The sequence below is a fragment of the Pongo pygmaeus genome, chromosome 14 (genome assembly GCF_028885625.2).
Source record: "Pongo pygmaeus isolate AG05252 chromosome 14, NHGRI_mPonPyg2-v2.0_pri, whole genome shotgun sequence".
Classification (NCBI taxonomy): domain Eukaryota; kingdom Metazoa; phylum Chordata; class Mammalia; order Primates; family Hominidae; genus Pongo; species Pongo pygmaeus.
Genome location: NC_072387.2, coordinates 40264513 through 40281053, shown reverse-complemented (window position 1 = coordinate 40281053; position 16541 = coordinate 40264513). Strand labels below are relative to the sequence as shown.

General features: G+C 40.7%; 1 protein-coding gene across 2 annotated transcripts in view; it reads right to left on the bottom strand.

The window, feature by feature from the left end:
* The window catches only part of RXFP2 (relaxin family peptide receptor 2), a 63280-nt gene that overhangs the window by 43605 nt on the left and 3134 nt on the right, over positions 1 to 16541 (bottom strand). For both annotated transcript variants that reach the window (XM_054446714.2, XM_054446715.2), the window contains exon 2: positions 744 to 890. In XM_054446714.2, coding sequence (XP_054302689.1) covers positions 744 to 890 — 147 coding nt within the window. The remainder of the gene's footprint in view (positions 1 to 743; positions 891 to 16541) is intronic.

Below are 16541 nucleotides of genomic sequence, written 5' to 3'. Positions count from 1 at the left end.
CTGATTTGGAGAGCTCCTGGCACATAGCGGGCACTCAGTATAGGTCTGTTCTATCAATTCTCTAGCTAGGCCCATTCACACTTTATGCATTTTTTTTTTTTTTTGAGATGGAGTTTTGCTCTTGTTGCCCAGGCTGGAGTGCAGTGGCACCATCTCGGCTCACCGCAACCTTGCCTCCTGGGTTCAGGCAATTCTCCTGCCTCAGCCTCCCGAGTAGCTGGGATTACAGGCACCTGCCACCACAGCCAGCTAATTTTTTTTTTTTTTTGTATTTTCAGTAGAGACGGGATTTCACCGTGTTGGCCAGGCTGATCTCGAACTCCTGACCTCAGGTGAGCCACCTGCCTCGGCCTTCCAAAGCGCTGGGATTACAGGCATGAGCCACCGCGCCCGGCCACTTTATGAATATTCTTGAAGCTGAACCAAATTGCCAGCCATAAGGAGGTAGTCATAGAAAACCCCTTATAATTAAAATATGAGTATTGAAGTAGCTTTTCAAATATAATTTTATTTTTATAAAATATAATATTTTATGATACCGTATTTCTGACTTAAGTAACCTCTACCTACAAAAATTCAGATCGTTATCACAAATACATTGGGGAGTCATTATTTGTGTTTCAAAGTCCCTACAGAACACCAAATCAGCTTTCCTAGTTTATCACAATCATTATCCAACCGACCCACCGTTTTGGGGTGTTCATAAAGTGAGGCACACATTCGGAGCCGAGGGGAGCACTCACCACAGTTGTCTTCGTCCGCCCCGTTCCCACAGTCATCCTTGCCATCACAGTGAAAAGCTCGGGGTAAGCACTTGGTAAGATTCCCACAGGGAAAATATCCTTTTTGGCATGAAGGAGTGATCATGCTACCTTGAGTCAGTGCAAAATCTACATGAAAGAAGGGGCAAAAATAAAGTGTTACCATGGCCAAGCTCTCTCCGTGTTGTCCCATTTAATTTTCACGAGAACTATATGAGTTGAGTTCATCTGGTATTATTCTTAGTGCACAATTTCTCTGAATAATATTCTTGACAACTTTATTTTTTATTTTTTATTTTTAGATGGAGTCTCGCTCTGATGCCAGGCTGGAGTGCATGATCTCAGCTCACTGCAACCTCTGCCTCCCAAATTCAAGCGATTCTCCTGCCTCAGCCTCCCGAGTAGCCGGGATTACAGACGTGAACCACCACACCTGGCTAATGTTTGTATTTTTAGTAGAGACGGGGTTTCACCATGTTGGCCAGGCTGGTCTCAAACTCCTGACCACGTCATCTGCCCACCTTGGCCTCCCAAAGTGCTGGGATTACAGGTGTGAGCCACCTCACCTGGCCAATGATAACATTTTAAACAACCATAATCACACCCAACACCAGCTATATCAAGAACAGAATCCAGGTTCATTTTGAATTCACTTCCACAAGGTAATCATAAACAAAACCAGATGTATTGTCCTAGTTTTGTATGAAATCAAGGAGTCATCCACCCTTGGAAACAGAAAGGTAAAACCATGAGCTAATAAGGTCAAATGGGTAGATGTATTTACTTATTAATCTTTTACAAGAAGGACTTGAGGTGACATGATAAAAATATACCTGCAAAAGGAGAGTTTAAGTATGAGTTAGAGAGAAATCCAGGAACACATTAGAAAGAGGGGAACTAGAATTGAACGTTGAACACTCATCTATCGTGTCTACTGGGTCTACTGTTTGCCAGACACTTCACACTGTGGTTATCATTGTTAATCTTTCAGCCAGCCTATGGTATGGGCGATAGTATCCTTCATGTTTTGGGATTAGGGAAGTTATATATCTTGTGTGCAGTGGTTTGTCTGGGAAGTGACACAGGGTGGCTTTGAATCCTCCCTCTGACCCCGTAGGCGCACCCTTAGCCATTGCACTATGAGACTGTCAATCAATTCAGGAATCTGCATTTCAAGGATTATAAATCAGGACTAGTTAGAAACAATCTTCTGGTGCAGGGTACATAAGAGAAGACCAATGATAGTTGAATAACTGCTGAGTTGAATAAGAAATTAAAGAAAATAAATATAATTGACATTTACAAAAGTACTATATCTATGGATAGGATGACCAAAACAATTCTAGCAATTTAGATGTAAGAGATATTCTTTCAATTTTGAGAGGATACTTTTCAGAAAATAGAGAGACATGTTTGTAAGTTGGCTAATAAAATTACAGAAGTCATGTTTTTTTTTTAAAAAAGAGTTCTGTCCAGGTGCAGTAGCTCACGCCTGTAATCCCAGCACTTTGAGGCCGAAGTGGGGAAATTACTTGAGGCCAGCAGTTTGAGACCAGCCTGGCCAACATGGTGAAACCCCATCTCTACTAAAAATACAAAAATTAGTCAGGCATGGTGGCATGTGCTGCAGTCCTAGCTACTCAGGAGGCTGAGGCAGAAGAGTTGCATGAACTTGGGGGGCGGAGGTTGCAGTGAGCCAAGATGGCACCACTGCACTCCAGCCTGGGCGACAGAGCTTGACTCAGTCTCAAAAAAAAAAAAAAATTGGAACTTCACAGAAATTGATTTAAGGAGAGTGTAGACACAGGACTGTCTATAGGTCATCGTTACTCATTGAAGGGAATGAGGGATGTAGGCAAAGTGCTCCTAACCATGCACTTTGGCTGAAGTCTGGCATCATGACCCAGAATTCCCTTGGGCGGGTGTGGGAGACGATATTTTTAACATAGCAGAAGGATAAGGAACAAACTTCAGTAGGAACATCATCTACTTTGTGCTGGGCATTTCCTAGTTACTTGATTTGATGTTAATGGCAACTGTGTATGTTTGGCATTAATATCCCCAAATAAAGATGAGGAAATGACTGAGAACATGAAGGCACGTCTACTTTGGTTCTTGGGAAAATGCACTTGTGAGGCCTGAGCCCTCCAAGCAAATGCTGCCTTGTAGAGAAGCCCCTCAGGAGACTCTCCTAAAGGAGGTAGAACCTGCTGCTCTCATTAACAAATGATGTCATTTGTTAAAGGGCAGGAGTTGGAGTTTAGGCAACAAAGCTATGTCTGAATTACAAGTGCACATTAAGCTTTTAGTGATGTCATTAGGGAGGATGAGTAGATCATTTCAGCTTGAGTTGTTTAGTCCTGATGACCCTGGAGATCCAGCAAGCATGGAAAAGCAGAGCCTCTGGCCCTCTCTGGGGGCAGCCGGGTGTGCTGGTGCACACTCTCGGAGGCTGGTGTGGCCACAACTTCTGGGTCTTTTCTGACTGAGGAGGAAGACTCAGAGCGTGGCTTTTGGATGCTTTTTTGCTCATTGACATTTTGTTCTTACAAAAGCAAAAATTATTTTCTCTGCTATTGCTGCAGTAGTGGATGAAAGATTTACTACCGGCAACTAGGCATAAGACCAGTCAAGTCTGTGACTATTTTAGGAAGACTTCTCCGCTGCATGGTGCTGGGGTTGGCTTGTTAAGCCTGTTCACGCAGGGAGAGGCATACTGTATCACAGATTTTAAAATCCCTTAATTTCTTGCTTGTAAAGATTTCTATAGGAGGCAGATTTATAAAAATAAGTAGTCCTCCTGTGTTTGGAACATGAATGAGAGAGTCAATATATCTTCGTGTAGTGGCTTAGAAATTTTTAAAGGAAGTAATTTACAGTTAGAAATATATTTTATATCACAATCCAGCATGCACCCAGCCATACCCACGCTCCCAACACACACCTACACCCCCACACTTACTCTCACACCCACACACACTAGCACACAACCATGCACACTCATGCCCACACCCACACCCACATCCACATAATGAAAACAAAATTTCCTGAAATATCACTCTTTTAAAGTTATGTGGGATGAGCTTTAATCATTGCTGTTCTATCTTATTCAGTTGTGAAGGGATCACATGCCTCTAAGTTGATTTCATGATCCACTAATTGGATGTGACCCACTATTTAAACACATTCGTTAGTGATAACGCACCTCAGAGACACTCAGACCTGGATTAGAATTCTCTCTGCCACTCACTAGCTGTGTGACCTTGAGCAAGCTACTTAACCTCTTTAAATCTTAGTTTCCTCACATTTAAAGTAGAATTAATGAGAGCATCTCCCTTGTGGGTGTATTTTGGGGACTAGACAAGCTGATGCTTATGAAGTGGGGAGAGCGCCTGGCCCATGGTAACCCTGGGTTAATGTCGGCACACAGGCAATTTCCATACAAGGTAAGAAAATAGAATGTTAAGAAGGAAACTCTATGTAAAATGGAAGCTTGCTGTGCCTCAGCATTTCATGATTTTTTATGTGACTTCTCTGAAAGAAATAATAGGGACTAAAATAAAAGCTTCCCCTACTTCTTTATGTTATTCCATCTTAAAAGCCATATCACATGTATGATTTTTATTTTATTTCAAATCTCTTTTGAAAGCTGAAGGAGGACTGTAAATGATAAATAACCAAGGAAAATGTCATTACAACCTCCCAATAATATTTTCTTAATGTTTAGAAGAAGCAATTAAGCATTCGATTAAAGAGAATTTTGAAATAGAGAGGTGAGGCGATGTGAGTAGGATCTTTTGAAGGTGGCATGTGGTGTTTCCTTCCAGGATTTATTATGAAAATAACTATGAGTTGCTTTTTTTTTTCTTCTTGAATTGGAGTCTTGCCCTGTCACCCAGGCTGGAGTGCAGTGGCACAATCTCGGCTCACTGAAACCTCCGCCGCCCGGGTTCAAGCAATTCTCCTGTCTCATCCTCCCCAGTAGCTGGGACTACAGACACACGCCACCATGCCCGGCTAATTTTTGTATATTTAGTAGACATGGGGTTTCACCATATTGGTCAGGCTGGTCCCGAGCTCCTGACCTCAAATCATCCACCCGCTTCGGCCTCCCAAAGTGCTGAGATTGCAGGCGTGAGCCACCGCGCCTGGCTGACTGTGAGTTCTTTGAGGGCTGGACCTAACTAAATGCTCATCTCACATATGCAGAACATCTAGGCAGCAGGGGCAAACAAGCAATCAACTGTCACAAATAAAAGGCATCAAGATGGTTTCCTTTTCCCTAGAAGAAAAATTGAGTTGCATCTAACAAGTGTGGACAAAGAAGGGGAGGAAGAGACTGAACATGTATGAATAGAACCTGCCGACTGCATTTCTTGTCATTCCCTATTTTCCACCCCAGAGTGGCATCTTCCTGAAGACATTTCAAAGCACAAATTTTATGTATAAGGAGAATAAATGAATACAATGTATTCCCCACCCTTTTCTCTCCATGGCTTCTATCTCTATTGTCTAACTTAGTGTCTTACTTGGTGCTCAGTAATTTTTTTAAATGAACATGTGAATTAATGGGCCATTTAGAAATTTTAAAAAAAGGAATGGAAGGAAGAGCCCTTTTCAAAATTTAAGCTTCCCAAAGCAGCAGATTTAGGCTGTTATTCTGATGAGAAATTATTTTTTAGTCTTTCATGCACTTCATTTATCATTCCACTCTGTCATTATACAAATTAAATAATAATTAAGAACCCCTGCTGTACTTGGTACATAGTGAGGAAAGAATCACTAGCTCTCTGTAGAAAGTGTATTCTGTGGTCTAGTCTTCCTGCTATCTGTGGAAGTGGAAAGAGACAGTTTTTACTGAAGCTTGGGGATTATAAAAATGGAGGCTGCCCGCATGGTAGCAGTGCTGATGGCTTCTGCAGTGGTTTCTATGGGACCCCTGCCAAACACACAGCTGAGAGGAGGCTCGAACATATGACAGAGAATTGCTCAGTAATCACCCTTCTTCTGTCTTCTGGTCAATATTCTGGACGTGTCTGTGCCAAGAGATTTTAAAATGACGTTTAGATGGCCTTTGAAAGCCAACTGGACTGCTGCTCAAGGCTATTTTTTGCTGTCCATCAACACTTTCCCTGGATTATTGGGAAACAACAGGTGAGAATCATCTTTCAGGTCCTCAGTTTAAGAATTGTTGGAGATATACAAGTCCCTTTTTGCTTTCTCTATTTCTCTGCCAATGCTAGTCCTACATAAAGCTGAAGAAAGCCTGTATCCTCTCAGCCAGATGTTCTGGCTCTAACACCAGGGGCGATGGCTCCAGGGGGATATATGCCAAGGAGGAGTGCATCACGCTTAGTAGTGTTTAACCCACGTCAGACGACCTGGTCACTGAGGATGGCAATGGTGCCTCAGGGGGGCTATAGAAATTGCCGGCGAAGCCTGTGCCATCTGCTCCAAAGAGCCAATTAACTGCAGCACCAGAGGGAACATTCATTTAGCATCCAGAAATGTTAACTAAGTGCCTACTATGTGCTACATTTTGTTGTCAGTCAGCAAGGCAGACAGCGTCCATCACTACCGGGAACTCAGGGGCTGGGATCTCTGAGCGGGGCAGCAGCACCATCCCGGGCAGCTCCACTGAGGAGCCAAGGAGAAGCAGCTCCATCAGCTGATTGCACCTGGCCAGAGCCTGCCCCTACTTCTGCGAAGAGCCAGTTTTACCAAAAGCCCACCTTTGTTGGATAGATGAATTTTTGTTTGTTCGAAGAAAACTAGGAAAGTCTTTCTTAAAAGGCTTTTATGTTAAGGTAGGTGAAGAGAAATTGGCCTCTTGGTGGTTGTTGTTGTTTTCCAAACTTGGCAGTCTTACCCTTTCATGCAACTGTTTGGTGCTCCCTGCCTGGATGGTGTTTCTTGGCCACATCAATCGTTATATTCAGAATTTTGATCCAGTTTCATTCACACATATTTACCCCACCTCCTTTCCACTTCAGAGATTCCTGCCCTAACGGAATTTCTCCCAACCTCTATTTTCTGTCGTGTTCTTCTGGGACAAAGCAACCACTTCATGCTGGTAAAAGTCCCTCAGGACCCTACCCACAGATTTTTTTGGGGAGAGGGGCAGAAAATATTACCCCCCTCCTTCTTCAGATGACTGCCTGATGTTTGAAAGACAGATTTGGGGAAATGATGCCTAACTTCGTGGAACAGAGTGTAGGCTCAATACATTTTCATTTATATTGGAAAAAAAGAGAATTTCAAACTGCCAACATCATCCTTACCAGGGATGGATGTCAGCCCCGCATCCTCCTTGCCTGGGTGTCTTTATGTGGGTCACAAACAGAATGCTGTGGCCGTTGGTGGGTTATAAGGGATTTAAGGGAAGAAGGAAGACTTCTCTTCCAAAAGTATTATTTCTGCTGACTGGTAAACTGCCAAAACTCCACCTTTAGAGATGCATTCTTTTAGGTTAAAATCTTACCTTTCAGTATGTAAAATTCATCTCGTTCTGCATGAGTTGAGAGACTACCTTCTTCCTAAAGCCTGCCTGAGGCGAGTGAATGGAGAGAATGGGCAGTGTGGTGGGTGAAGGGGAGAAGACCATGGAAAGGGGGATTGTGAAGGAGACAGGCAAGGGGAAGCCTGATGGGAACTTGGTTTGGGAAATGTGGAGAGAAGGTGGTACCTTGGTCCCTTCACCTCTCTCTTTTAATTCTTCTCTGATTCATTGACTGCTATGTCCCATGGAACTTTCACTGGATGTTCTTCCTCTGAGTGGGAATTATCCCAGATTCTATTCCCATCAACTTATGAATGTACCTGCATCCCAGGCTGCAGTATATGTTTGGGCAGGACCCACCTCACATAAGTGTGGGTACCATCCACATAGACTGCTCATGCTGAGTGTATGGAAACTGCACAGGACTAGACCAAGTCCCTGGATTCTTCTTTAGTGATGCACAAAGAATGAAGATCTCTTGTCTTTCCCATAGTAAAGCCTTCCGTCTATGTTCTGTGCTCCACTCAACCTTGCTTTCTCAGACTCTGCATTCATTGTTTCCTTTCTTTCCTATATTTTATATATATAATATATATATGTATTTTTTGAAATGGATTTTCACTCTTGTTGCTGAGGCTGGAGTGTAATGGCATCATCTCGGCTCACTGCAACCTCTGCCTCCAGGGTTCAAGTGATTCTCCTGCCTCAGCCTCCCAAGAAGCCGGAATTACAGGCATGCGCCAACACACTCAGCTAATTTTTTTGTATTTTTAGTACAGACGGGGTTTCACCATGTCAATCAGGCTGGTCTTGAACTCCTGACCTCAGGTGATCCACCCACCTCAGCCTCCCAAAGTGCTGGGATTACAGGCATGAGCCACTGCACCCAGCTATTTTCCATATCTTTGTCTCTCTATTGCACAGCTCCCATCTTCAAAACAAACCAGTCAACCAACCTAAATCCTGTTATATCTGCCTGCCTGTAAAACTGAGATATACTCTCGTCCCCTTCACAATTAAATTTCTCAGAAGAACCATACAAGTAAGTCAATGTCTCCACTTCCTTACCACACTTTCATTTTTAAATCCATAGCTTCCATCTTGACCTTGCTGCTCTGCTGACATTCTTCTCATCAGAATCACTATCATCCTTTTTGACACTAAATCCAGTGGCTCTTTCATAGTCCTCATCTTGCTTGGTTTTCTGCATTTGACACATCCAACCTTGGTCCCCAGGTTAAAAGCTTTTTTCCCTCCATATTTTCTAAAAATTCCTTTTCTTCCTCTTTATCTCCTTAATTCATCAGCTCCATTTTCTTTGTCAATACACTGACTATCTCTGACATGCATTAGATCAGAGGTTTCTAGATTTTTGCATTTCTTAGACCAAATAAATTCAATTAAAGAATTTAGAGAAACCTGTCAAAAGTTACTAATGTTTTAGTTTGTTAAATAAGGATGATTTTAAAACTCTGAGTTACCATATATTTTAACATTGATTTATTAGAAAGTAGTATTTTATTGTTAAAAATTAGAGAGACTGTATCTACAGAAGAAAAGACAATCTTTTCAAAGGAATACATTTGGCTTTATGAAAAATGTATTCCTTTGAAAAGACTGTCTTTCATCTAATTCATGCTGATGAGACGGTGAAACTTTCATTCCTGACGCAATAGTCAGGACCAGTGTTTTGAACCATGTGTGAGAAAACGGAATCTGGCAATGCAACCAGAATTCTTTAGGGAGGTTAGTCCTCTGTTCTGTAACTCACAAATGTTTCCTTGCAGTTTGTCACTTGTTTTTAACTCTGCTTATGAGAGGCTCCAGAGATGGAACTGCCAGATCCGGACTTTAAAATAACAATGCAAACTAAAAATAGAAGGTAACTTACTTGATTTAATTAAGTGTAGTTATCTATAAAACCCCACAGCATATGAGTGAGGTTTTGAAGCCTTTCCCTTTGAGACTGATGATGTCCACTATTACTGTATCTATTCATTGTTGTACTGGAGGGCTTAGCTAATGGAGTTAAGCAAGGAAAGTAAATTAATGGCATACATATTGGAAGAGAAGACATAAAACTGTGATTATTCATAAATAATATGACTGTGAATATTAAAATAAATTATTAGCACTGGTGAATTTTGCAAAGTTTCTATAAAATCAATTGTATTTTTATATTTCAGCCACAATTAGACAATGAAATGTTTGAAAAATCACACCTTTTACTACAGCATGGACACGGTCATGTATTTAGAAATAAATCTAACAAAAAATGGGCAAGACATTTATGTAAAGTATACACTATTAGTGAAAGACATTAAAAACCTAAATAAGTGGAAGACAATATTTTAAAGATGTTCATTCTTTCCCCAAATCAATCTATAGATTCAAAGAAATCTCAATAAAAATCCCAGGAGTATGTGTGTAGGAATGGATAAGTTGATTCTCGAAGGCATGTGGAAATGCAAAAGAACACGAAGAGCCAGGCTACCATTGAAGAAGGAGAACAAGGAGAGAGGACTCATTATCTGTATGGCAAGACATATTATAATGGTACAACAGTTCAGGCAGTGTGATGTTGGTGGAAAGATTGAAAAATAGACCAATGGAATAGAATAGAAAGTTTGGAAGAAGAAAGACACATATGTAATCGTTTGTACCACAGAGCAGTGAGGCAAGGTGATGCTCAATTCTAGATAGATAACAGGTTGTAACATGAAAGGTGAAACAATACAGTTTCTAGAAGATAACATAAGAAAAAATCTTTATGACTGTGAGATAGATGTATTAAGGAGAATACAAAGAAGAAAAGCCAAATAAAAGTACTAATCATAAAGGAAAAGATACCTAAATTAGACAATATACAAATTAAGAACGTCTTTTTATTTATTTTTTTTGAGACGGAATCTTGCTGTGTCACCAGGCTGGAGTGCAGTGGCGCGATCTTGGCCCACTGCAACTGCTGCCTCCCGGGTTCAAGAGATTCTCCTGCCTTAGCCTCCTGAGTAGCTGGGACTACAGGTGCACAACACCATGCCCAGCTAATTTTTCTTTTTCTTTTTTTTTTTTTTTGTATTTTAGTAGAAATGGGGTTTCACCATGTTGGCCAGGTAGGTCTCAATCTCCTGACCTCCTGATCTGCCCGCTTCGGCCTCCCAAAGTGCTGAGATTACAGGCGTGAGCCACGGTGCCTGGCCTGTCTTTTAAAAAAGTCATCATTAAGAGAGTGCAAAGGCAAGCTGCAGAGTAGAGGCTATTTGCAAAGGGTCTGTAATTAGCAAATGTATAGGTGTCCTACTAATCAATAAAGAAAAAATGAAGGGTAAATAGAAAAATGGGCAAGAGACTTGAATAGGTACCGAACAAAAAAGGATATCTGAATGACAAAAACATCTGAAAAGGTATTAAATCTAATTCATAATCAGAGAAATGCAAATTAAAACCATGATAAAATATCACTAAGATTACTAGTATGGGTGTAATTTAAAAATAAAAAACCCAATGATACACTATTTGGTGAGGATGTAAAATCATGCAAATCCTCATACACTGGTGGAGTGTTAATTGGAACAGCTGCTTTGGAAAACAGTTTGTCATTATCTACTAAGTTTGAAGTTGTGCAAACCCTACGAGTCAGTAGATTTACTTCTAGGTAAATGCCCATAGAAATTCATGCACATGTGCACCAAGAGATTCATACAAGAATATTCACAGCAGAATTCTTCACAATAGCCCCAAGCCAGAGACAATCCAAGTGTCTTTGAAAAATAAAACAGATAAACATTTGTGGAATATTTCTCAATGACATACTATATAGTCTTGAAAATGAGCAAACTGCAACATCCAAAGTGATTTCAGATCAAGCAGGGCCAGTGGACAGTTCTCCTTCACTTTTTACAATTATCTTGTATTCAGTTAGGAAAACATTCTTTGCAGCCCTGACTTTTAAGATAATTAAGATACGAAGATTGTAGCATGTTCTGTTCTCTGTATTTCCTATTTCTTTGATGATCATCTCAGAAGTCATTTTTGCAAAAACTTTACTGAGACTTTTCAAAACCACTCCTCGGTACAAACTTTCCCTTTTTTCTACCCAAACCATCTTGCACATACCTCTATGTAATATTTATAGCATGTCATTATTATTATAATATTAAGCTGGTGCAAAATAAATTGTGGTTTTTGCCATTAAAAATAATGGAATTTATTAATTTTGATTCTCTCAATGGCTAGAAAAGTTTTCAGTTCTTAGTATATAGCAGATGCCTCAAAAATTGTTGTCTGAACTTAATTAACATTTTCAGGTATAGCAATGCTGTTTCTGTAAGTGAGCCACAAAGACCTAAAGCTCCATATGTGGGAGTGGAGACCACATCAGTGCTTCAGTGATAATCCATGTCAGAAGCTTAGGCCAGACTTGGGCATACATCTGCTGACGATGATGTCAATGTGGGTTAAGTGCATGTAATAGAAGCATTATGCTCATTTTCTTTTTTTCATTTATCTTACACCAATGGTTCAGTTTTTTTAAGTGAAAAACTTGCTTGGCAACATCTTCTATTTTTTTTTAAGCTATTTGCTAGGGAAGAGGAGCGGTGGCAAAGGGCCTCTCTTAATTTTTCACCTGGAATCTATGTAGGATGGGGTAAGGTGGCCCATATAACTTTGAGAATTGGGTCACAGCACAGGTAATTTTCTCATGCTTTATTCTTTTCAAAACTTACAATTCACAGGAAAAATGAACAAAAATAACAGCATGTACAAAACCCTGTGCTTTTAAGGAGGGCAACTTATTTTTCCAAGTGGTTAATTTTAACTTTAGTAATTACAGTAAGAGCGGTGTTTTAAAGTGGGAAAGAGGAAACAGCCAAAAAGGAAATGGCTTCAAATAAGGGAACAGAGTTTTCCCGTAACACTCAGTGTAGATTATTATCCTTTTCCTATGTATAAGAAAGTTTACATAAAGACTATCATCTCACCCTCAGACTGAATTTTGAGGCTTTTAAGGGAGTATTTTTACAGTGGCTCTTAAGGCAAAATGAAAGAGAATCAGTATCTTCTACATTTCTTATATACCATGGGTTTACATGAAAGGAAATTATGAGTAGAAATATCTACAGCAATAGATGTACTATTTTTCAGCCTATGGGGTTGAAACAGAATGTCCCGGGCAAGGTGTGAATAACAGAAAAAGAGAGAAAGAGGCAATGACCCATTCAGTGTCTACTGGCTGAGCTATAATCGAATAAAAACTTGGATAATGAAAGCCAGGTGATGAATAAGAAGTAGAATCTGGCCCCAAATCAGAAGAGATTCTTCCTTAGCCATTCGTGTTATGAGTTTATTAATTTCCCTTAAAGGTGGGAGTGGTAATTAACATCAAGTCTGCTCTATAGGTAAACTAGCATATTAATTACAGTTTTTGAACTATACTATTTGTTAAGAAACTTTATATTGATAACTAGATAACGTAGATTCAGCTATTCCCTTACGAAATACTTAATTTGTCCTCATTGCCCCCAAATTTAAAACACCATTTCAAGTAGAATTAATGTGTCAAACAATCTAGGTGAATCCAATTAGCAATCCTGGTACATACAAAGAATATAACAAAAACTAGCATCTCAAAGAAAAAAAAAAAGCCCATGTATATTTTGGCCAGTTTTTCCAGGTGTATGATCCATTGAACAGGTTTATCAGAATCACCTGGGCTGCTTCCTAAATGTGCAGAGCCCATGACCCACTATAGACCTATTGAATCCTCAGGGGCTGGAGTTCTGGAATCTATGTCTCTGACATCATGACAAGCGGTTCTTGGAAACTCGATAATTATGTAAGTATTGTGGATGAAGCGGAGAAGTTATTTGGTATGCCGAAGGCCAAACACCAGTCAAGGTCAAGGCTATGACTTGAACATGGGTTTGCTGACCCCAAATCCAGCATCCGTGTTGCTCTGCTGCCTCCCGTCTCCTAATCTCTTAACGTTTGTGTAGCACTTTACTTCATGACTCCAGATCTCTGGTGTGTGTATGTTCACCCATGTCCAATCTTTGCAAACGCACAGTCTGAAGGACAAAATCTACCTTCTTTGTTGAACTTCTGGATCAAGGTCATCCATTGTGAGAAAACCCTGAATATGCTCTCACATCATACTCTTCCATAGACACAGAAAAAACTGATACTATGCTTTTGCATGAAAACATTTGGGTTGTAGGAGAGAAAGCTCTCCGTAGAACATGAATTCAGAAAAAGCCACTGTTGCGAGAGGACATAAACCCACTTGTTCTGCAGGGAGCTGGGACTGCAGAAACAATCACAACTCGGTTCAATGCCAGTTTGAGAAAGGGGCTTAGTGCAGCCCAACTGGCAGAGGCTGGGATCTGCATGAAGCCAAGAACTGCGACTGAGCCTCTGACAATGCATGGGGTATGGAATAACTCTGACCGCCCAAGACTGTGATTTAAATAATGCTTGCTCATGGCCAGCAGGGAAAACAGTGGTGATACCACTGCAAATGGGCATGAGATTTGGAACTGGATCACCCACAGGCAAAATCTCTGAGATGCTAACATATACGACAGTTCAGATCTGAACACTCCCTGGGCTATGTGGAAGTACTTCTGAGACTACTTTGAGGAGCTGTGTGCAGGAGAAACATTCTTCCAACTTTATGAAAACGTCCAGGGCTCCACAAAAAGGGGGAATTCGTACCTGGGAAAGAGATGATAGAACTTTTTTTTTTTTAGATGGAGTCTCACTCTGTCACCCAGGCTGGAGTATGGTGGCACAATCTTGGCTCACTGCAACCTCCACCTCCTGAGTTCAAGCGATTCTTCTGCCTTAGCCTCCCAAGTAGCTGGGACTACAGGCATGCACCACCACGCCTGGCTAATTTTTTGTATTTTTAGTACAGACAGGGTTTCACCATGTTGGCCAGGCTTGTCTCAAACTTCTGACCTCAGGCGATCCGCCCACCTCAGCCTCCCAAACTGCTGGTATTACAGGTGTGAGTCACTGCGCCCAGCCGATAGAGCTTGAAAGACTAGTTTAAACTCTGCATGATTAAAATTCTCAAAGAACTAATGGAAGGAACATATCATGAAATAAGAATGAAAGTTTATAAAACCCCAAACAGACAGCTTTAAACACAGTTGGAATGATCGGAATAAAAAATATAGTCACTGAAAAAGAAAAAAACAAACCTAGCGATTGAGTAGAAAATAAACTGGAATCAGAGAAAAGGAGAATTAGTTAAAATTATCTTTCCTTCATCAGACACATTCTATTAACACTGAATTTCCTTGGGCAAATAAAATAGCCATTATACTACTCGAGAATAATATGGCACAGAACAGTTGGTGATCTGTAGAGGGGCATGGCTAATGGAGATCTGTACCACCACAGCAGAAACCCTTTGGAGAGATATGTTGCAGAATTTATAATATTTTTTAGAATTTTAGAAAGTTAATTAACATGCTATGAACTATATAACATTTCCTACTGGCCTGGGGCAAAGTTCCATAACCAAACATATGAACATTTTTCTATAGCACAATGTATGAAATTTTACAGTGAGTGCATAAAGAATCTAAATAGCTCCCGGCCGGTTCTGACCAGATTTTGTAGGCAAAGGTGATCAACTCAGTTTTCTGAGCTTTCTGGATTTTAGAATTGTAGACAAATCATTGGACCTAGAAAAAGAGAGCACACCAGTATTGAAGTAATACGGAGATACAATATTCATTTGGTTGTATTTGGGCATGTGTTCTAGCAAGCAACAGACATGGTGACCACTGGTCGGGCCAGGAGACTGTGGGATAGAGACAAATAATAGAAAGAAGTCAAAGGCCAAAAAAGGGAGACAAAGAAGATCCAGGAAGCCCCTGGGGAGGGAGCTCGGCAAAGACAGGAGGCGATTAGAGACAGGAATACTTGAGGAAGGGGGCGAATCGAGGGATAGATGCATTCCAAGGTGGAAATGAAAAGCCAGATGTGACCAATCAGGATGGAGCAGGTGTGAGAGTTACCGAGAATGGAATGTAGCCAGAACAAAGGCAGAGCTGGAGGAGATGGGAACTCAGAGAGCAAGAGAGCTGAAGAGCAGACCCAAGGTGAGCAGAAGGGAGATTTCAGAGGTGAGGACACCAGGAAGATAGGGATGGGGGTAGGAGGGCGAGACATGAAAATGGAGGGAAGACAGGCCGGGAGAGCATCTGAGACAGATGCCTGCAGAGGCAGGGAGGAGGGGAGGATAAATAAAGATGGGAAGGAGAGGCGAGAGGCTTGAACAGGAGCAAGGGAGCCCAAGTCAGAACAGTGGGAAGGGGGAGGATGGGAAAGGAGGACTAGAACTTTATCAATCACATTGAACATGTTGTAAAGGCTTTTTACTTTGTAATAAAGTTAAATTTTCAATTGCAATTCTTTAATTATTTTTTTTTAAATTTTGAGACAGAGTCTCACTCTGTCGCCCAGGCTGGAGTACAGTGGCACTGTCTCGGCTCACTGCAACCTCTGCCTCTCAGGTTCAAGCGATCTTCTTGCCTCAGCTTCCCGAGTAGCTGGGACCACAGGTGTGCACCAGCATGCCTGCCTAATTTTTGTATTTTTAATAGAGATGGGATTTCACCATGTTTTCCAGGCTGGTCTTGAACTCCTGACCTAAGTGATCCGCTTGCATCCCAAAGTGCTAGGATTACAGGTGTGAGCCACCGTGCATGACCTCAATCTCAATTCTTTTTGCATCTTAAAACACTCGAAAGTCTGTTTATCACACGATGTTGAATCAGCTGTTTTATTTTGGCTTCGGGGCACTTTTCTGATAACAACATTGACCTTCATTGCAAACTTAATTTTTTAAAATACATACAAAAACCTGGAAGTATGGGTGAGTAAAGCATATGAGAGGCTTTTTTTTGTTGTTGTTTTTAGATAATTAGGCCTCTAATGCCACTACTACTTCACATGTGAAACAAGCACACTCATTTTACCCAAAGAATGTTATTTGTTTACCAAATAAATAAACCGGGCCATTCTGGGCTCTTAAATAGATATGTACTCCTAAAAATTAGGTGCAGTTTTTGTTGCATAACTATTTATACAAAATCATTTTGTTAATTGAATTTTATTTGGGTTACTATATTACAGAATAAAAATGTGCCATTTTTCAATATCAGCCTATTAGAAAGCAGCATCCCAATTTTGCCTCTAAAATTCACATGGCAGGCAATTTTGTCATTTCAAGTGAGAGGCCTTAAAACTCTTTGATTATATCTGGT